This window comes from Melospiza melodia, chromosome 18 (genome assembly GCF_035770615.1).
Source record: "Melospiza melodia melodia isolate bMelMel2 chromosome 18, bMelMel2.pri, whole genome shotgun sequence".
Taxonomy (NCBI): Eukaryota; Metazoa; Chordata; class Aves; order Passeriformes; family Passerellidae; genus Melospiza; species Melospiza melodia.
Window position 1 is genome coordinate 13,755,042 of NC_086211.1, and position 21,577 is coordinate 13,776,618.

The 21,577-nt window shown below is 60.0% G+C and overlaps 4 protein-coding genes across 4 annotated transcripts; 1 reads left to right on the forward strand and 3 right to left on the reverse strand.

The window, feature by feature from the left end:
* Positions 1-639: 639 nt before the first annotated feature.
* On the reverse strand, positions 640-2,138 carry PTX4 (pentraxin 4). Its single transcript, XM_063171459.1, has 2 exons — positions 2,010-2,138; positions 640-1,887 (listed from the first exon to the last, which is right to left on the reverse strand). Exons 1-2 carry the CDS (start codon positions 2,136-2,138, stop codon positions 640-642), a joined length of 1,377 nt encoding a protein of 458 aa, XP_063027529.1.
* A 1,286-nt stretch (positions 2,139-3,424) lies between these two features.
* ECI1 (enoyl-CoA delta isomerase 1) lies at positions 3,425-9,587 on the forward strand. The gene is given in 8 exon segments (XM_063171460.1): positions 3,425-3,655; positions 3,657-3,700; positions 3,702-3,853; positions 4,979-5,106; positions 5,664-5,810; positions 6,659-6,780; positions 7,581-7,759; positions 9,082-9,587. Coding segments are annotated over 8 exon segments (1,170 nt in total). The 3' UTR covers positions 9,249-9,587.
* Positions 9,588-9,608: 21 nt separating this feature from the next.
* On the reverse strand, positions 9,609-13,180 carry LOC134426309 (deoxyribonuclease-1-like 2). Its single transcript, XM_063171206.1, has 8 exons — positions 13,031-13,180; positions 12,657-12,745; positions 11,585-11,668; positions 11,371-11,471; positions 11,183-11,295; positions 10,533-10,687; positions 10,324-10,420; positions 9,609-9,839 (listed from the first exon to the last, which is right to left on the reverse strand). Exons 1-8 carry the CDS (start codon positions 13,178-13,180, stop codon positions 9,789-9,791), a joined length of 840 nt encoding a protein of 279 aa, XP_063027276.1. The 3' UTR covers positions 9,609-9,788.
* Positions 13,181-14,650: 1,470 nt separating this feature from the next.
* LOC134426308 (deoxyribonuclease-1-like) lies at positions 14,651-20,376 on the reverse strand. The gene is made up of 9 exons (XM_063171204.1): positions 20,303-20,376; positions 18,667-18,814; positions 17,496-17,584; positions 17,258-17,341; positions 17,020-17,135; positions 16,150-16,262; positions 15,346-15,500; positions 15,169-15,265; positions 14,651-14,877 (listed from the first exon to the last, which is right to left on the reverse strand). Exons 2-9 carry the CDS (start codon positions 18,811-18,813, stop codon positions 14,824-14,826), a joined length of 855 nt encoding a protein of 284 aa, XP_063027274.1. The 5' UTR covers position 18,814; positions 20,303-20,376; the 3' UTR covers positions 14,651-14,823.
* Positions 20,377-21,577: the final 1,201 nt, after the last annotated feature.

The window sequence follows — 21,577 nt, forward strand, 5'->3', positions numbered from 1 at the left end:
GATGGGATGGGATGGGATGGGATGGGATGAGCGGGACCCCGGTGGCGGCGGACTGAGAGCTTGCGAAGCTTTGCCCCATACACATACCCGGCCCCCCGGGAACGGCCAGAGCCGACGCTGCTCCAGGTCTCCAGGCACAGAATTCCCCAGAGTGTGCTTGGCCTTATGGAGCACCCCAGCTCGGCCCAAAGCCCTGCCCCGCCAGGAGCCCCGCGGGCACGGGCAGCCCACGGCACCGGCGGCGGCGCAGGCTCACCCGGTCGCGGCTGTCCCTGCTCCGCTTCCCCTGCTCCGATCAGCGGCACGGAACGAGCAGCGCCACCCGCTCGGGCTGCCCGTGCCGAGCAGCTCCTGCCCGGCTGTGAGCGGCACCGAGCGCGGCGGTGAATGAGCAGCACAGCGATAAATTGGGTTTCTCTAACGTTAGGAGCGTTTTAATAGGAACCATGAGCTGTACATCCTCTGCGAGCAGGCGAGCTCTGCCTTCGGTCCCATCTCTGGCTGCCGAGACCCTTTTCTCCTCGGTGGTGGCGGTTCTGATACGCGCTCCCTGCCGGGTGTCCCATCGCCCCGGGAGGGTTCAGCTGTGTCGGGAGCGGCACCGCGACCCCGCCGTGACCATTCCCGCTGCCAGCCTCGTCAGAGGCACGGACACGCCACCCTCCGCACCCCGCCCCGCAAGGAGGCATCAGCCAGCGTGAGCAGGGGCCCGCGGGGCAGCCCCCGGCCTGTCGCCATCCTGGCCACCTCCCCGGGCAGGAGAGCCCTTCTCCAGAGAGCGAACCCAGCCAGGTGACCCACAAAAGCTTCTGCAGCGCCCAGGGCCGTGCTGCGGCCGTGCTGCCCCCAGCCCAGCGCCACCGAGCCGCCAGCGGCAATTCCGTAGCCCTGCTGGAAGCCGGAGCCGGCAGCCAGCAACCTCCTGTCCACGTAGAATCGGTACCGGCCCTGGCCCGAGGACCAGGTGAGGCACAGGTGGTGCCATTTGCCATCCAGGAGCGGCGCCACCGGCAGCTCCCGGAACCGCCCGTGCCCCAGGATGAACCGTGCGGAGCCGGGGCGATCCGCACCGCGGCCAAGCACGGCCAGCTCGCTGTGCCCGTCCCCGGTGCCGTACGAGAGGAGAGCCCCGAGGCGAGGGGCTGCCGTGGCCAGCCAGGCACAGAGCGACACCGCCCTGAGCCCCCGGTGCGGGCCCAGCGCCAGGACGGCCCCGTGCCCAGCGGAGGGCTCGGGGAAGAGCAGGACGGCCCCGGTGCGACAGGCGGGGGAGGCGGGCACCGGGGCGGGGGGGCCGTGCCTGCCCTGTCCCGGCTGCCGGGGGGCTGGGGACTGCTCCTGGGGAGCCGTGCTGACCGTGGGGAGCATCGCTGCCACTGCCGGGGGTGCTGCTGCTGCATCCTCAGGGCTCTCCTCATCCTCCCCGGGCGCTGCCCCAGGCCCGGCATCAGCGGGCAGCCGGTGCCCTTCGTCCTGCCGGTGCTGCTGCCCCCGCCGTGTCTTCGGAGGGCGAGGGCTGGGGGTGCTGCGGGCAGGCTGTCCCGGGGGCTGCTGCTGCTCCGGCTGCCTGTCCCGGCTCCGGGCGGTGCCTGGCACACCGTGCGGGTCGGTGCCAGCCTCCACCAGCGCGGCCGGGGGGTGGGTGAGCAGGGGCTGCGGGGGGCTCAGGGCACCCACTGTCCCCTCCAGCCTCCTCAGCCTGCGCCGTAGCCGCCGGCCAGCAGCGGCCAGGCGGGCCAGCTCCGCACCCAGGGCGGCCCGGGCAGCGTCGGCCGCCTCCGCCTGCTCGGCCAGTGCCTGGAAGCGTCCATCGATGTTGTAGGAGATGTTGTAGTTGCTGGCGATGCTCTGGAGATGGTTCAGTGTCACCTCCTGGAGCCGGAGAAACTGCAAGGGAGTGGGATGATGTGGGGCGAACCCACGGCCCCATGCCGGTCCCTGCCCAACCCGAAATGCTGGGTGCCCCCTGGCACAGGCTGGCAGCGCCCCGTCCCCGCCCGGGCACCCACCTGCTCCTCCAGGCGCCGCAGCCGCAGGAGCAGGGGGCCGGGCCGGGCCAGGGGCGCCGGGGCGCGGGTCAGGCCGCCCTGCAGGGCAGCAGCGAGGACCAGGCACAGGGGCAGTGCCATCCCCGCCATCCCGCCGCCGGACGCGTTCTGCCTGTACGGCAAGGCCGGCCCCGGCCCCCGCGGTGTCCCCCCGGGCAGCCTCCGCCGCTGATGAGATCCGCAGGCACCGCTGGCACGGCCCCGCACCGGGGCTCCCGGCTCCGCGGGGGCGGCTGGGCCCGGCCCTGAGCTCCCGGGGCTCCGCGGCTGGGGCCGGGCCGGGGGGCTCGGCTGTGAGTGGGGAAAGGTGTGGGGGATACTGGGCACGGGGCTGGATGTGGGACAGGGGGGACAGGCTGGTCAGTGCCAGCAAGGCAAGGCAGGTGGGACAGAGTGGTCAGTGCTGGCCGGACAGGGCAGGATAGGGCAGGACAGAACAGGGCAAGGCAGGGGGGATGGAGTGGTCAGGGCCAGCAGGACTGGACTTGACTGGACTGGACTGGACAAGGCAGGACAGGTCGGACATAGCAGTCAGTGCTGGCAGGACGCTGCAGGACAGGACAGAACTGGATAGGACAGGGCAGGTCGGACGGAGCAGTCAGTGCTGGCAGGGCAGGACAGGACAGGGCAGCTCAGGACCGGTCGGATGGATTGGTCAGTGCTGACAGGACAGGGCAGGTCGGACGGAACGGTCAGTGGTGACAGGGCAGGACAGGGCAGGGCAGTCGGAGCGGTCAGTGCCAGCAGGACAGGACTGGGCAGGACAGGACAGGACAGCACAGGTCAGACGGAGCGGTCAGTGCTGACAGGACAGGACAGGACCGGGCAGGACAGGACAGGACCGGGCAGGACAGGACAGGACAGCACAGGTCAGACGGAGCGGTCAGTGCTGACAGGACAGGACAGGACCGGACAGGACAGCACAGGACAGGACAGGACCGGGCAGGACAGGACAGGACAGCACAGGTCAGACGGAGCGGTCAATGCTGACAGGACAGGACAGGACTGGGCAGGACAGGACAGGACAGGACAGCACAGGTCAGACGGAGCGGTCAGTGCTGACAGGACAGGACAGGACTGGGCAGGACAGGGCAGGGCAGGACAGCACAGGTCAGACGGAGCGGTCAGTGCTGACAGGACAGGACAGGACCGGGCAGGACAGGGCAGGACCGGTAGCGCGGAGCGGTCCGTGCCCTCAGGAGCGGTCAGTGCCCTCAGGACGCTGCGCTGCCGCAGGGCCACCACGAGAGGGCAGCACGAGCGCGCAGCGGCGCACCGGGTGGGCGGGGCTTTAGAGCAATGGGCGTGGCTTCAATACTCTGCCGGCGCCCCCGCCCTCTCCTTGGCCCCGCCCCGTACCCTTGAGCCCGCGCAAGATGGCGGCCGCAGCCCTCGCCCGCCGGATCGGCCGCTCAGGTGCGCCCGGACCCTGCCCCGACCGCTCCCTGCAGCGAGCTGGGCTGTCCCCGAGCCCCTGCTCCTCTCTGTGCCCCTCCCTTACCGTCAGGGTGTTCCACTTGTCCCCCTGCCCTGTATCCTCCCTGAGCGGGTCGGGGTGTCCCCGTGTCCCGCCGTGTCCCCGCAGAGCGGTTTTGGGGTGCACCCCTCACGCCTGTGAGGGCTGTGCCCTTCCCGTCCTTACCTGTCTGTGTCCCCAGGTGTGCTGCCCCTGTGCTGCCGCCCCCCAGCGTGGGACAGGGCCCCCCGGCCGCCCCCCAGCCCCCCGCAGCCCCCGGGCCTCCCGCTCGCCCCGTGCCGCTCCTTCAGCAACAACAAGATCCAGGTGGAGCTGGACGAGAGCTCAGGTACGGCGGGGTCACCCTTGTTATGTTTGCTTAATTGTCTTATCCTAAAAAGGCTAAACAATAATAAAAGTAGTAACAATTTTAACTAAATAGTTTAGAAAGTATATAAACAAGGGATAATTTGGTTCAAATAATAGCGTATAAGCAAAAACAACCGCGGGGTACGGAGGGCAGGGTTCAATGACTCTTGCCACCTTCAACCCACGGGCGAGTGGGGACATCCCTTCCACCCCTGTCCCGTGGCATGTGTGGCTCTGGGCATGGAAAGTCACCAAAGTCCCCCAGGTGTTGCTGCTGCAGCTGCTTTGGGGGCGCAGGGAGAAGCGTTTGGGGTTGGGAGTCTCACCAGTTGTGGGCACTTCAGGTGGTACAAACAAATCCTGACTGGCATCGTTCCCTGCCTGTGCATTGTCCCCTCTCTGGGGTCCCTGTTTTGGGCACCTGGCAGAGTGGCAGTGCTCCACCAGGGAAGAGCTGTGGGCAATTCCTGTGACCTGGCTGCCAGGAATAGCTGTCACGTTCCCATGTCCCTGATCTGTACAAAGGTGCCCAGGCCTCTTCCTGTGGCTTCCCAGCTCCTGCTTTCAGGTGTCTGGCTGTGTCCTTGTGCTGTTCCCAGCTGGACATGGCTGCAGCACTCAGGAAGAACCTTTTGGGTAGGGTAGTGCAGTGTGGGCAAAGACAAGGGCTCAGAGCCCTTCCCTGGTGCTGACAGGCTCACAGCAGGTGTGTGACCCCTGGACACACAAATGGCTGTTTGCTGTGACAGAAGCTGCAGGTTTGACCTTCCCCGCTGAGCCCAGAGAGAAGGGAACTGCTGGGCACTGTGACCTGGAAGGTGGCTGGACTTTGGGACACGTGGGGTGCCACCATGCATGGCCTGCTCTGTGCTCCTGTGCACCACCCCCTGAGTGACCCTGGCTTGTGGTGGATCTGGGCAAAGACAGGACCTTGCCCTTGGCTCTGCTGCTCTGGAAACTTCTAAACAGCCAGGAATGTTGTTGAGTGGGAGTGGGAAGCCACAGTTTGGTGAGGGAAACAGGGAGGTGGGTGAAGCTCCCCTGGGCAGGGCAGTGTGGGCTGCTGTGGGGAGGAGTCTGATGTCCCTGTGCTTGCCCTGCGCAGGTGTTGCCATGATGAAGTTCAAGAGTCCCCCAGTGAACAGCCTCAGCCTGGAGTTCCTCACAGAGTTTTCCATAAGCCTGGAGAAGCTGGAGAACAACCGGGCCTGCCGTGGTGTGATCATCACCTCTGTAAGGGCTTGCTCCTGTTGGGGTCACTGCTCACTGGCAAGGGAGGGCCCCCAGGCACCTTGGAATGGCTCAGGGAGGAGGGCAGGGGGCTCTTGGAAGGACCATGATCTTTCTTCTGTGCCCTTTTCTAGCAGAGCCATGACAACCAAGTGTTGTGCTTTGTCATGAAAATCAAATCTGCTCATCTACCAACCTGACACATCCTGTGACATCTCCTGAGCTGCTGGGAGATGCCAGTGCTTATTTTCAGATGTGGTGTGGGGACAAGGTGGTGCCTGGCAGTGGGACAGGACAGGTTTTGTGCTGTGTGGGTGATGTACTCACACAGGCACCCTGACAATGAGAAATTGTGTTGCAAGCAGAGGCCAGCACTGCATGCCGTGGTAATGGGATAATCCAGGCAGTGGGAGCACTGGGGAGGTATTTTCAGAACCCCAAAAGACCCTGATTTATAGCCCATATTCATCACTTTCCCTTCCTCCATCTGCCAGGCTGGGAGCTAAAGGGTCCCTCCTTCCCTGTGACTCTCAGTGACCTCTGTCTTTTCCCAATTCCAGACTCTTCCCAAAATATTCTCCTCTGGCCTGGACATCACTGAGATGTGTGGGAAGAGCGTGGAGCACTACACTGAGTTCTGGAGAGCAGTGCAGGAGATGTGGCTGCGGCTCTACGGCTCCAACATGGTCACAGTGGCTGCAGTCAACGTAGGTCCCTTGGGCCCACCTTCCTCAGGGTGCCATTGTCACCTGCTGCAGCTGCTCTGGGCTGTGTGGGCAGGGAGAGCTGAAAAACCAGGCTGGAATTCATCCAGGGATGTGTCTGTTGGGGTGTTGTGGCAAAACTCGTGTCTGTCAGTTCTGTGGGGTGTGGGAAGGTATGGCAGCGTGGGATGTGCAGGCTCCGTCTGAGCTGCAGGACTGCTGGGTTACATTTCAGCACTTCCAGCAGGTTTTGCTCCTCCAGCTGGGGTTCTTGGCCAGCAGGGAAGTGCTGCTGGAGTCTCCATGGATGGGTCATTATATTTTTGTTTTCATTTTCCAGGGCGGTGCTGCCCTGGCAGCTCACGGTGGTGTCTGTCCACAGCCCCGCCTGAAGGCACTTGGGTTTTCTCTCAGGCATCCTGTGCAGGGCTGAGCAGCACTGAGCCGTGGAAAAGATGGTCACAAATGGAAGGGAAATCTTCCCTGTGAGGGGGGTGAGGCCCTAGAACATGTTGCCCAGAGAAGCTGTGGCTGCTCCATCCCTGGAAGTGTCCAAGGCCAGGCTGGATGGAGTTCTGTGCAACCTGATCTAGTGGAAGGTGGCCTGCCTGTTAGCAGGGGCTGGGAATGAAATGGGCTTTGAGGTGCCTCCTAACCCAAACCCTCCTGTGGCTCTATGAAACCCTGATAAACATCAGAAATCTTCTTTAGGACTGTTTTGAATCAGGTGCTCAGAAATTTGGGGGACATCTGCTCTGTCTTCCTGGTGTCTTCTGTGCTCTGGAGTGATCAGCAGGGCTGGGGGTGTTTGTAGCCATGTCCTGGTCTCACTGTGTCCTTCTCTCTGCCAGGGCTCCAGCCCAGCTGGGGGCTGCCTTGTTGCCTTGTCGTGTGACTACAGGATCATGGCAGAGAACCCCAAGTTCAGCATCGGCCTGAACGAGGCCCAGCTGGGCATTGTGGCTCCCTTCTGGTAGGACACTGCCTCCCACTTGTAATATCATGTGTAGATCTCTAGAAAATTCATCTTCAAGGAGTTAATTAGTCAGTTCAGTTGGTCATGGTGGTGTGGTTTGTGTGTCAGGGGTCAGGTATTTGCAGCTGCAGGAGATGACACCTCATTTCTGTCCTGTCCTGCAGGAATCTGAAAAGATTTCAGGCTGCAGAGTGTCCTCACGTCCTGCACCAAGCACCTCAGTTGTGCCCTTGCAATTAACTCTAGAACTTGTGCTGGGAGATCTCATGGGTCAGGCTCAGTCTGGGAATGGGCTTTTCTCTGGGTACACACTGTGTTCCTGCAAAATCCCGTGGTGTGGAGATCTCTGAAAGCACAAGGGCACTAAGACACTGACCCCCAGGCCCTTGTTTGCCCTAGGAATGTGTAAATGTACTCTTGGGAAGGAGCTTTCAGTCCCAGCAAGTGGCTACCCACAGGCACTGAGAGTAAAAAGGGCAGCTTTCTTACAGAGGAGAGGGAGCTCTCTTGGGGTACCCCCAAAAATGGCTCTTCTCACACCATTTTCATTTTGTGACTGAGCCCACAGCTGCTCTTCAGAGCCCTGAGCCTGGGGAGTGGGACCAGGATGCTCCCAGAGCCTGAGGAGTGGGACCAGGGTGCTCTCAGAGCCTGGGGAGTGGGACCAGGGTGCTCTCAGAGCCTGGGGAGTGGGGCCAGAGTGCTCTCAGAGCCTGAGGAGTGGGACCAGGTGCTGTCAGCTCTTGGTGTGTGGGTGAGCTGCCCCTGATTGTGGCTTTCCCTCCCATCTCTTGCAGGTTTAAGGACACGTTTGTGAATGTTGTGGGACACCGAATTGCTGAGCGCTCCCTCCAGCTGGGCTCCCTCCACCCTGCACCTGAGGCCCACAAGCTGGGCCTCGTGGATGAGCTGGTGCCAGAGGAGAAGCTCATGGAGAAGGCTGCAGCTGTCATGGCACAGTGGCTGGCCCTTCCTGGTAAAGCTCTGCCAGAACAGGAGGGGACCTGGTCTGAGTGGGAAGTGCTGGTGCCTGGGAGCTAACAGTGTAACAGTTTCCATTGCAAGGGGAGGTTTGGATGGCTGGGAGGTAGGAAAGCTCAGCCCAGCAGTGCCAGCAGCCTTGGGCAAAAGGAGAGGGACACTGTGCTAATGTTCAGGGCACGTGGCTCCAGCTCAGCTCATCCTGCCAGCCCTGCTGAGTCAGTCTGGAGGTGTCTGAGCTCCACAGACAAACCAAATCTCTGTCTGTCAGTGGAGGTGTTAGCCCAGGAAAGCTGCCATGGAGCTGAGTGAACAGGCTGGGTGAGAGCTCCTGGGTGGCTGCCAGGCTGCTTTCATGGTCTGAATCAACTCTTGGCACTCTGGATGGCACTGATGGGGCTGTGCATGAGGACAGGCAGGCAGCACAGGCATAGTGTGTTTGGGCTGCTCTGTGACTGCAGCACAAGGCTCCTGGGCTGGGAGAGGGCTCTCCACACATCTGCCCATGTCACCTTTCCTCCCTGCTGTCCTGATGTTAGAGTGACACCTCACCCCCCAGAGCAAATCTCAGCTGTGCCCTCTCCTGCCTTCCAGGAGGTCCTGTGAGATCCTTCCCCTAAATCAGAACTGTGTCTGGGTGGAGGTGGCTTCAGCACCCAGGTGCTGGAGCAGTTCAGGGTTCCCAGTGTGTGGCTGGAGGGGGTCAGTCCTCATTTCATTGTCACAAAGTGCATGAATAAAACATCTGTGCAGCAGATGTGCTGCACATCACTGCACCTGGCTCTGTGAGGGTGTGTGCTGGAGGCCTCAGTCAGCTCCACCAGCCCCTGCTGCTCCAGCAGCATCCACATGTCCATGTGGAGTGGCACAGGCCCAGGAATGAGCTCGAGGGAGGTGTTGCTGGCTTTTGTACAGCAGGGTTGGCAGGAGCAGACTGTCCTGCAGGGATTGAAGGGGGTGGTTCAGGGGAGCTTGGAGCCACAGCAGTTTCAAATAAGGAATGTTGTTTGATTGCTGGTATGTATTGAAGGTGGATATTGGGTTCTGGAGGGCACAGAGAGAAGGAGGTACACAACTTTTTGTCATCTTTGTCAGTAGATCAGTCATTACTCCACTGAGCAGTACAACCATAATTTATTGTATGAGAGTTTAACCAGTTCAGCTCCCAGCTGATGGGTTTTTCTTTCCCCTTTCCCTGCTGCTTTCAAGAGCACTTTGCTGTGTGAACTGTCCCGTTAGAGCTGCATTTGGTGGCATTGAGAGCTGGTCAGGGGTGAGAGCAGGATGTGTTGCTCATCCTTGCTGTCCTCTCTGCAGACCATGCCCGCCAGCTCACCAAGAGCATGATGAGGAAGGCGGTGTTGGACCGGCTGGTAGCTCACCGGGAGGAAGACATCAAAAACTTCGTCACCTTCGTCTCAAAAGAGTCCATCCAGAAGTCCCTCCGCATGTACATGGAGATGCTGAAGAAGAGGAAGAGCTGAGGCTCCAGCTGGTCCCTGGGAGGTTGAGTCACCCTCTGAAACGCTGCAGTAGCTGTTGGTCTCACAGTGAAGCCACCCGCAGTGCCAGCAGTCGGTGACGTGCCACCTGTCCCACAGCCACCCAGCTGCCCCTTCCCTTTGTGCCCGTAGAGTGCCTGACACCACTGCTGCCTTCCCCAAGGGCAGGGAGAGCCCACCCAGCCCCCAAGGAATGGACTGGGACAGGGTCTCAACACGCCACGGCCCGAGCCTGATGGTCCTTGGATGTCCTCCCTCCTGTCCAACAGTTAATCGTGAAATGAGGTTTGTCAATAAATCTTCAGTGAGGTAGGAGATGGATGCTTTGTTCCATGGCTTGTCTGTGGTCACAGTGTGCTGGCTGCTGGCCTGACCCAGGCTCTGGTTCATGGCAGTCTTCTCCAGACTGGGATCTGGGGCAGCCCATGCACAGGACTTGTGGATGGGGCCGAGTGGAACACCTTCATGGGGATTGCTGGTGGGAGCTGGAGCTGGATCCTGGTCTGTGGCTGCAGGAGGAGCTCAGGCTGCCAGCTTCACCTCGACTGGGTAGTGGTCACTGACTGCCAGGGCCTGGGGGAGAGCAAAAGGTGGGAGATGTTCAGTGAGCCACTCACCCCTCACTCTGCTGCTGGGGCTCGCTGGGCAGTCAGTTGCCCTGCCAGAACCTTCTGCCTCCTGGAGGGGGCACACTGTCCCCAGCCCCAAGAGACTCAACACACAAGGCTCTCTGGAGAGGTGGCCAGGTGTGGCTTGGGGTGGGCACTGGCAGGGTGCCCCCTGCCCTCCAAGCTCCCATGTCTCATCTGGGGGCTCTGTGCCAGCAATGGGTTGTTGAAGGTTGGCTTGAGCTTGAGTCCTGCTCATGGAGGACAATAAAAAGCCCTGTGCCTTTCTTCCCAGTGGGGACAGGCAGTGACCCCAAATCCCTTGTCCTGTTTCTACCTTTGGGTCCTTTCTCACCTTGAGCCCCTCAAAGAGACAAGGACAGCCCTGCAGCCTGGGCCAGCTCAGCTTTGGTGCCTGCCAGAGCCCCAGATGTGTGATCCTGGCTCACCTGCTCCTGGTCCAGCTGGAAAGCACGCTGGAAGTTGTAGATACCAGCTGAGTTGGACAGGACGCTTCTCTTCAGCTTGCTGCCACACACCACGATCCTGCAGGGGAGATGGGGGTGGATGGTGGGTGCCACTGCTGCCCCTGCTGGCAGTGCAGGGGGTGCTGGGGTGCCAGGGAAGGGGACAGTGGTGCTGTGGTGGCAGCACTGACCTGTCATAGGCACAGTCTGACTTGCCCACGGTGGTGTCGGCGCTGTCGGGGATCAGCCATTTGAAGATGTCGCTGGTGCGCAGGCGGATGGACGGCCAGTCACCGGGCTGCACGTAGGAGCAGTCGGCGTTGAAGTCCCCCAGGAACATCATGTTCTGCAGGGGACATGGGAGATTGAGTGGTGGGCTGTTCCTGCCACCAGCCCTCCCCTGGGGGTGGCCGGGACCACCCTGTCACAGGGCAGGAACAGAGTTCTGACCCCACCACTCCTGCACTGGCTGTGCTCACCTCAAATCAGGGTCCCAGTGTGTCAGACAGTCCCTGGGGCTCAGTGCTCAACCTCTGTGTCCCCTCCCAGTACTGGTGACACTCACATCAGTCCCCCAACCTCTGTGTGCCCCCCAGTGCTGGTGACACATCATTCCCCTAACCTCTGTGTGCCCTCCCAGTACTGGTGACACTCACATCAGTCCCCCAACCTCTGTGTGCCCCCCCAGTGCTGGTGACACTCACATCAGTCCCCCAACCTCTGTGTGCCCCCCAGTGCTGGTGACACATCATTCCCCTAACCTCTGTGTGCCCCCCCAGTGCTGGTGACACTCACATCAGTCCCCCAACCTTGGTGTCCCCCCAGTGCTGGTGACACTCACATCAGTCCCCCACTTGTTGATGATGGCCAGGTAGACGTCGTAGAGCGCATCAATCTCAGCGACAGCATCGTGTGGGGCCGAGTGCAGGGGCACCAGCACAAACTCCTTCACCTCTGCCAAGGGAGAGGGATGTCAGCCCCGTGGCCACCCCATGCCACAGCCCATGGGTCATTTGTTCCCCCACTTACTGGTGCTGGGTGCTGACACCCTCAGGATGAATGGCTCCCTGCTGAAGACATCCTGGGGGTCCTCATATTGGTAGGTGTCCACCACAGACACAACATCTGTCCTGTGGCAACACAAGGATGGTGACTCTGTGACTTGGCACAGCCCCTGTGTCCCCTCTGTGGTACTGGTGGCCCTGCAGTGCCATGTCACTGCCAGCACTTCCAGCCCCATTACCTGTAGATAAACAGGTACATCTCCTTGTAGTTCTCCCGTCCCAGGGGGCCACTGATCTCGTAGTCATACTGGGATGTGGATGCACTGCAGAGACACAAAGGGAGGACAGTGACATGGCTGGGACCATCCTGGATTGGCTTTGTTATGTCCAGGAGCTGGGTGGCCTGAGGGATTGCACCAGCTGGTCCTGCTCTAGAGTGCCCATGGTTCACAGTGCCCTGGTTGTGGGGTGACATGAGATACAGCAGCTCTGAAGCCCCCAAAGCCTCTTCCCCAGGTGGCTCTGTGGGCACAGCATGACGTGGGGCGGCTCCTGTCACCCTTTCTCTGCAGGGACATTCCTCCCCTTCATTTGCAGCAGAGCTAAATTAGGTCAATGAGCAGCCTGGGGCTCTGCAGCACCCAGCGTCACCCTCCCTGCCCTGGCTGCTTTGTGACCACGCTGGAGGGGACACGGAAGGGGTGAGGACATGGGCTGGGCACACCTGCTCAGGAGCATTAGCTGCCTTTCGACACGGCAGCAGCAGCTTCCGCATGGTCCCGAGCTGTGCCCTCCAAAACTGGGTCAGCACCCAGCTGGTGGAGGGGCTGCCACCCTGCTGTGGCCAGTTTTAGCCCACCTCAGCAGCCCCTTTTCTTCCTAGGATGCCAGAACCACCCCCTCAAAGCACCATCCACTGCTGGGCCCATCCTGGGGTCCCCCTGCCACTCACAGGGTCTTGGGGTTCAAGGTCTGCCTGTCCCTTCCTCCCTCTCTTCCTTCTGCCCTGTCCTGTTGGATTTTGGAGACAGAGCTTGCCAGAGCTGTAGTTCCTTTTCCTCCTGCATGTTCTGGTGAGCTTACAGCTTTCAGAAGGGATTTGTATCACTGGCATCCCCATTCCCTTCACTGGTTTATTCTCAGCGCTGTTTTCAGTGCCTCCTCCTTGCCCTGGCACATTTCTCCTAATGCCCTATTCTTTTTTCCCCCAAAAATAAACTCTCTGTTGATGGATAACTTTTTTCCTCTTAGTGCTCAGGCAGCCTGGCTTTCCCTGCTGGTGCTGCTGTGCCAGTCCCAGCCCTGCTGTACCTGTTGAGCTGCTCCATGAGCTGGGTGACGGCGCTGAGGTCGGAGTCGCGCACCTCCTGCACCAGCACCACGTCGTAGCGGCGCAGCACCTGCGGGCCGAGGGGGACAGCTCAGGGCCACCCTCCCAGCCAGGAGCTCCAGCTTCAGCACCACGGGGACTTGCATGTCCCTTGGGGTAGGGCAGGTGTCCCCAGGGAGGGCTCAGAGGGACTGTAGGTTGTGCCTGACACCCCAGCAAGCCTCCATCCACCCAGGCCATCCCCAACGCTGCGATGCCATCCCATGCTCGGCCACATCCCCGTGTCTCTGACACAGGAGCCCTGTTGGGGTCAGTCCCAGCACACAGCCCACCCCCATGCACTGGCTGCACTCACATTGATGATGATCTCTGCCACTTCCTTGTTGGACATCTTGGTGTCACCGAAGGATTGGATGTTGAAGGCACCGATACGCAGCATGGCAGTGGCTGGGCACAGGAGGAGAGCCACAGTCAGCAGGGACAATTCCAGTGTCACAGTCCCCATTCTTGCAGGATTGATGCTGGGTCACAGGGGTGCAGGGATGGGAGATGAACTCGGAACACTATTTTGAGTTTGGGGTAGAGGGAAAAAACAAAGTCCTTCCAAAGTCCTGGTGTGTGACAGTGTGTCATGGTGGGCATTGCCCAGAGCAGGTTGCAGAGCTGGTGTGGGCAGTCTGCCAGCTCACCACTCCCAGATGAAGACAAATCCTGTCTCACCACTGTGAGCCTGCCTCTTCAGCTCCAGTTATCACCCAGCTCCACTCCCCCAGCAGAGTGTCTTTGCTGCCCACCAGCCCCACCCACCACTGCCAGCATTCCAGGCACCCCAGGCTGTTCCACATCCTTAAACTTCACCACAACCCCCACTGCTGGGGTAAGGAGCCTCATCCCCACTCGTCCCAGTTGATCCCAGTCCCACCTGGCTGCAGTTGAAGGCGCTGATCCCAGAGCTGTCCTCACCTGGCTGAAGGTGCAGCACCTCTGCCCTGCCGGCAGCAGGACGGGCAGCTTTATTCCCAGCCAAGCAGGATGAGTCTGACACCCCCTGGGGGTTCTGACATAACTTTGGGCTCCTTCCCACATTGGGAAACCAAAAATCCCACAGGGCGACGGGGTGGGGCCAGGCCAGCCATCCCTGTGCTGACACAGCAAAGGACAGACAGGGAGATTGGAAATGCTGGGGCATCCCTGTGGGACTGGGTGGGTGTGTGGGACTTGGGGGCTGCCATCTGGGGGGGCATCTGGATGACAGAGTGGGCACGGTGGCCAGGCAGGAGGTGAAGGGCGCTGGCCTTAATTGGGTGATTCAGACAGTGTAATTAGAGGGAAGAGAAGGAAATGGCCAGTGTGTGGGTCAGGCAGGTGAGCACCACCAGCCACGGCAGGAGGGGATGGCTGCAAACCCCTGCAGCAGCCCCAGTGTCACCCAGAAGAGCCCAAATGTGACCCAAAGTAGCCCCAGGAGGGCTGCCATGGCCCATGGTATCACCCCAGGATGACAACAGAGCTGACTCTGGTGGCTGCTCATGCCAGGACTTGCCAGGCTCTCATGTGCAGCTCCAGGTTTTGTGTCCTCACACCCAGTCTCGGGATGAATCCCCTGTCCCTCGGTGCTGTGTCGGCACCGAAACCCCTTGGGAAGCCCCCTGGGAGCTGATTCACATCCTCCCTGCACCCTGTCAGCGCCCTGTCAGCGTGTGTGTGAGGGAGAGCCCCACAGCCAGGCAGGCTCTGCCAGGATGTGGCCCTGTGAGCTGGCAGCAGAGCATCCTGCACCCTGGAAATCCTGGAGCCCCCAGCCCCTTCCCACAGTCCTGGCTTTGCCACCATCAGCTGAGAGGGAAGCAGAGCTCACCACCCCATGGGAGCAGGTCTCTTGATGGCAGGAGCCCTGGGGACCTCCCTGGCCCTCTGGCAGGGGGCTGAGGGGCTGCTGGGGATACTGAAGGAACCTCCTTTCCAGAGCTGCAGATGCAGGAAAGGCTCATTTTTAATGGAAGCAAAAAGCAAAAATCTTCCACAGGAGCTCAAGGACTCCTTGCAGGGACAGTGAGCAGCTTGGCTGGCACCAGTGGTGCATGGGCTCCCACGAGGGATGCAGGTGTGTGCTGAGGTGTCCTGGTAGCCACTGGTGTGGGGTCAGGCTCAGAGGGCTTTCAGGGTCACCTCCACTGGGAAATGGTCGCTGACAGCCAAAGCCTGCAAGTGAGGGAGAGCAGAGTCACCCTGACCACAGTCAACTCATAAACTCTGAGCTCATGTGGACCCACTGCCACTTTCATGGCTGGCTGGGACCCCAATGCTCCACTCCAACCCCCAAAATTTAGACTGTACCCCAAAGTGATCTGGAGGGTTGATTCAGTACAACAGCTGGGGTCAGACCACCCTTAGGGGCACCCTTGGGAACAGGGAGCCCTCCCACACTCCCAGAGCTACGGTGGGGCACATCCCAATGCTGGTGGGCTCACGCCTCACCCACCCCTCACTCACATCCTTGAGCTGGAGCTGGAATTTCCTCTGGAAGTTGTTGATGGTGGCGGAGCCAGGTTCAATGTCTTGGCGCAGGGCGGTGCCGCAGGCCACGATGCTGCCGAGGCATCAGGGGGGCGTCAGTGCCCCTCAGCGCTCCCTGTGCCAGCCCCCCGTGCCCCCTGCCCCGGCACCCACCGGTCGTAGGCGCAGTCGGTGTCGGCCACGGTGGTGTCGGCGCTGTCGGGGATCAGCCACTCGCAGGCGCTCAGGGAGCGCAGGCGGATGGACGGCCACTGGGAGCTCGTCACATAGGAGCAGTCAGCGTTGAAATCACCCAGGAAGATCATGTCCTGCAGGGCACAGCACTGAGTCTCTGTCTCTTTAGGGAGCAAGGGCTCCCTAAAATCTTGAGGGAGATTTCTTAATCTAAAAACGCCCCTGAGGTGATCCAGTGTGCATGGAGAAGCCCCCAGGAATGGCAGGAGGGCCATCCAGCAGCTCCCTGCTTGGAGACAACTGGGATGGCACCTGCTCTGATGGTACAAGAGGCCTCCTGTGGTGTCACAGATATTTTTTAGGAAAAACCCTTTCCTTAGGATTTTTCTCCTGAGAAGCTGAGAGGCCTCAAGAGCAAAATGTAAACAATGATTATCTGCTGCTGTGGAATGCAACAGGTGCATCTGTGATTAGCTCATGTTGGTTGTTTCTAATTAATAGCCAATCACAGTCAGCTGGCTTGGACAGAGAGTCCAAGCCACAAGTCTTTGTTATCATTCTTTCTGTTCTTAGCTAGCCTTCTGATAAAATCCTTTCTTCTATTCTTTTAGTATAGTTTTGATATCATAATATCATAAATCAAAGCTTCTGAAACATGGAGTCAGATCCTCATCTCTTCCCTCATCCAAGAACCCCTGTGAACATGGTCACACTGTGGGACATGTCCATCCCACCTGCCCACCTGGCTGCCCCGGGGAGGCTCCCCAAGCTCCCCAAGCTTACATTTGTCCCCCACTTGTTGATGACATCGGTGTAGACATCGTAGAGCGCGTCGATCTCCTGTTTTGCATGGCTGGGCTCCGAATGCAGAGGCACCAACACGAACTGCTGCACCTCTGCAGGACAGCTGGCCATCAGCCCCTGGCTTGGTGCAGTCCTGAGCAGGGAATGGGAACCCCAGGAAACCACCCCAGGCCAAGCCCCAGCTAATGGCCAGGAAAAGCAGCTGAAGGGAAAGGGTGTGATGAGTTTGGTGCTCTGCCTGTCCCTCAGACTGGAAATTCCAGTGGGGAGCTGCATGGCTTGGTGCATTGTTTGGGGTTTGCTGCTTGTTTCCCATTAGCATTTGCAAGCCAAAATGGTTTTGGGCAGGAGATGGGATAGTGTGTGTGCCCTGAGGAGGTTCTCAGGAGGTGGAGGTGATGGCACATGGGGCAGGCAGTGGAACAAAGTGGGAAATGGGACATGATGGGAGATATAAGGGATAGGGGATGACAGGTGATAGGAGATGGTTCATGATGGGAGATGGCACTCAGCCAGAGGAAGCAGATGATGGGATATGGCACAAGATGGGAGGTAGCACATAATGGGATATAGGACATGGTGGGAAGCAGCTAGAAATATGAGATGGCACACAGCTGGAGAGAGTTCATGGTGGGAGATGACAGGTGATTGGTAGATGGCACATGGTGAGAAACAGCAGAGGTTGCTGGCCACGCTGGGCAGGGAGATAGGACCCCTGGGCACCCATGGGTGGGACCCTGGTGGAGGATTGCAACCCCCCTGTGCTTGGGAGGCACAGCTCTGGGCTCAGCCCTGCATGGAGGGCACCCTGTGCCAGGTCTGGGCATCCCCAAGGTGGGCTCTGCTCACGTGTGGTTGGTGAGGAGAACTTCACAATGAAGGGCTCCCTGCTGAAGGTGTCAGTCCCACAGGATTCACAGCCATCATCGTAGTAGTAGCTTCCCAGCACGGAGACCATGTCTGACCTGAGGGAGGAGAGCAGGGCAGCCCCCAGCACTGCTCCTGCACAGCCCGGGTCCCCAAAGTACCCATCCCTTTTGGGGGCTGCTGGGGAGGGCAGCAGGTGACACCTGGCAGCCTCCCTTACCTGTAGATGAAGAGGTACTGCTCCTTGTAGGTGCCCCGACCCAGGGGGATGCTGATCAAAAAGTCGTAGGGGTGTTTCCCAGCACTGGGAGCAAGTTATGGAGAGGGTGAGAGGAGGCTCCTGGTGCTCCCCAGCATCCACCAGGCTCTCTCCAGCGGAGCCAGAGGTGCCCTGGCAGGGCTGGAATCCACCCCAGAGTCCCCTCTGCAGTCACTCCCACACCGAGCCATTGGCTCACCCGTTGAGCTGCTCCATGAGGTCATTGACAGCGCTCAGGTCAGCATCCCGCACCTCCTGCACCAGCACGACGTCGTACTCCGACAGGATCTGGGGGAAAATGCTCAGAGCTGCTCTCCCCTGGCCAGGAGCTGCTCTGGGGCTGCCTCTCTGGGCTGCAGAGGCTCCCAGGCTGGCAGTGGAAGGGCAGCAGGGACCTCAGGGCCAGGGAGGGGACCCCGGTGCTGGTGTGCCCTGTGTGTCCACCACCACCTACCCAGCAGCTGCTCCAGGGGAGGAACCTGGGCAGCAGCAAATTCACCCAGCCTTGACTGGGAACCTGCAAGGGTGGAGATGGCCTGAGGTGGGAGATGGTGATGGGGGAAGAGCAGATGTGTGCATGGATGGATGGATGGATGGATGGATGGATGGATGATGGATGGATGGATGGATGATGGATAGATGGATGGATGGATGGATGATGGATAGATGGATGGATGGATGGATGGATGGATGGATGGATGGATGGATGGATGGATGGATGGATGATGGATGGATGATGGATGGATGGATGGATGGATGGATGGATGGATGGATGGATGGATGGATGGATGATGGATGGATGATGGATGGATGGATGGATGATGGATAGATGGATGATGGATGGATGGATGGATGATGGATAGATGGATGGATGGATGGATGGATGGATGGATGGATGGATGGATGGATGGATGGATGATGGATGGATGATGGATGGATGGATGGATGGATGGATGGATGGATGGATGGATGGATGATGGATGGATGGATGGATGGATGGATGGATGGATGGATGGGTGGATGGGTGGATGGATGGATGTGTGGATGGATGGATGGATGATGGATGGATGGATGGATGGATGGATGGATGATGGATGGATGGATGGATGGATGGATGATGGATGGATGGATGGATGGATGGATGGATGGATGGATGGATGGATGGATGGATGGATGATGGATGGATGGATGAATGGATGGATGGATGGGGTGGGTGGGTGGGTGGATGGATGGATGGATGGATGGATGGATGGATGGATGGATGGATGGATGGATGGATGGATGGATGGATGAAGCAGGTGTCCCACTGCCCAAGCTGGCTGCACCCCAGAGAGCAGAGCACGTCCCGGCCTGCTGCTCCCCGCACTCACAGAGACGATGATGTTTGCGATGGTCTGGTTGGCCATCTTGGTGTCCCCAAAGGCTCTGATGTTGAAAGCACCAATCTTCAGCGAGGTGGCCACATGCAGCAGGAGAGCTGCGACCAGCAGCGACAGCACCGGCCTCGAGGCTGCCATCCTGTGCAGAGGAGCAAGGGGGGCTCAGCCCTCCTGGTGAGATGGGGATTTGGGACAATAGGGATAACCAGGGTGTTCCCACTGGCCATAGTGGTTCCACTGGGAGGTGTTTTCTGGGGAACCACCAGGATGTAGGGATTGTACCTCTGTTGCACGGGGCCTCATCCTACCTGTCCCTCCTGGAAGGAGGCCAGGTCACTCACAAGGCTGGAGTGGAAAATTCCCTGGCCAGCGAGCAAGTGCCCTTTAATGGTGACACAGAGCAGTGACTTCCTCATTCCCCATGAGGAAGAGCTCAGCCTGGACACCTCTTCTGGCCTGGGATTGGTAGCAGTGGCCAGGGAGCCCAAAATCCCTTGGCTTGTGCCTCTCCCACCTTTCCCTGGATCAGTGGCAGTGACCCCAAAAACCCTACAGCAGCTGTGCTGGGACAGGGCAAGGCACAGATCCTCACTGGCATCCTCCCCACCTTCCTCACTGCCTGGAGCATCCTCACCTGGGTAACCTCCCCCTCCCCTGCCCCCTATCCCCACCCAGCAGGGCCCCTGCCCATCCCCACCCAGCAGTGCCCCTGCCCATCCTCACCCAGCAGTGCCTCTGCCCATCCTCACCCAGCAGTGCCCCTGCCAATCCTCACCCAGCAGTGCCCCTGCCCCATCCTCACCCAGCAGTGCCCCTGCCCATCCCCACCCAGCAGTGCCCCTGCCCCATCCTCACCCAGCAGTGCCCCTGCCAATCCTCACCCAGCAGTGCCCCTGCCCCCCATCCTCACCCAGCAGGGCCCCTGCCCATCCTCACCCAGCAGGGCCCCTGCCCCATCCTCACCCAGCAGTGCCCCTGCCCATTTCTCACCCAGCAGGGCCCCTGCCCATCCTCACCCAGCAGTGCCCCTGCCCCATCCTCACCCAGCAGTGCCCCTGCCCATCCTCACCCAGCAGTGCTCCTGCCCATCCTCACCCAGCAGTGCCCCTGCCCATCCTCACCCAGCAGTGCCCCTGCCCCCCATCCTCACCCAGCAGTGCCCCTGCCCCATCCTCACCCAGCAGGGCCCCTGCCCATCCTCACCCAGCAGTGCCCCTGCCCATCCTCACCCAGCAGTGCCCCTGCCCATCCTCACCCAGCAGTGCCCCTGCCCCATCCTCACCCAGCAGTGCCCCTGCCCATTTCTCACCCAGCAGTGCCCCTGCCCATCCTCACCCAGCAGTGCCCCTGCCCATCCTCACCCAGCAGTGCCCCTGCCCCATCCTCACCCAGCAGTGCCCCTGCCCATTTCTCACCCAGCAGGGCCCCTGCCCATCCTCACCCAGCAGGGCCCCTGCCCATCCTCACCCAGCAGTGCCCCTGCCAATCCTCACCCAGCAGTGCCCCTGCCCATCCTCACTCAGCAGTGCCCCTGCCCCCCATCCTCACCCAGCAGTGCCCCTGCCCATCCTCACCCAGCAGTGCCCCTGCCCATCCCCACCCAGCAGTGCCCCTGCCCCATCCTCACCCAGCTGGCTCCCTCAGGACCCTCTGCAAAGGCAGTGCTGCAGCTCCCACCCACGGGAAGGCGTTTGGGAAGGATTTCCCCTGGCACTCGACTGCCTTGGGCTAATGTTTCACCAGATCCGAGCCCTGAGCCCTGCCCAAGGCTGGGCTCCTGAGTGCCTGAACTCACCCAGAGCCTGACAAACAGGCTGAGAGGATGGGCAAATGCTCCAGCTTTTGGCACATCAGATCTCAGCCTGAGGAAGGATCTGCTGGCCTCAGGCTCACTTTTCCTTCTGGGGTAGCTGCTCTAGTTAAATCCTCACTGTTCCCACTTGCACTCCTGCTCCAAACTCTTCCCTCTAACACCACAGTCCCTTCAGTTGATAACGCAGCCACTGGGCAATGCCATGATTTGGTCATGCCAAAATTGCCCAAAGCCCCATAAATCCTCCCCATTTCTGGAGAGCACAGCAGCCTTTGAACCTCCCAGGCAGAGGCACCTACAAGGGGCATATTCACCCCTGAGCTGCACTCAGGTTTGGCCCAGAAGAGCATTGAGGTAGAATTGCACTGGAGGAGGTGACACTGTCAAGGGAAGCCCCTGGGGGTGTGGGAAGAGAGGAGAGCAGGACCTACCTTTGATGTCGTCCGGGGACTCTGGAGGGGGGAGGATCTGCACCTGCATTTATGGACAGGGACACTCTCTCCTTGCCAGGTGGGTGCCCAGCCAAGGATCATGTGAGGCCCCAGGCTCCATATGGCATTTTTCACGGAAGCAAAGGGCTGCTCAGTGAAAAAAGAGCTCTTTCAACCTCTGCCAATGCCTCCCACCACAGGTAAGGCCAAGAGGGATTAAAATGACAACAAGAGCTCTGCGAGGTGGAATGAAAGTCAGAGATCTCTTGTGGGGATCAGCAGCTTCCCAACGCATGTCATGGGCAACTCTCAGTCATCACCAGATACAAATTCTCTTAAAAAGTGTTTATTTCACCAACACAAATGATTCCCACAAGGCACCCCACATTTCCAACAGGCTGTGAGTGTGCTGGGGCCAGCAGGAGCCATCCCAGTGTGGTATTTGGGTGTGAAGCCAAAACTCCCAAAAGAATAACAAATCCCTGCCATGGTGCCCATCCCCAGACCCTCCCCAGGCGGTCACCTGCAGTGTTGGGGGGTGGCAGCTCTCCACCCCAGCCACTCACACAGCGCTGTCCCAGTGGCCTTGGCTGATGTCCCTGCCTCCAAAGGCAGCTGCTGTGGTTCCCAGAAGGTGTGCACTGATCCTTGGGGGGCT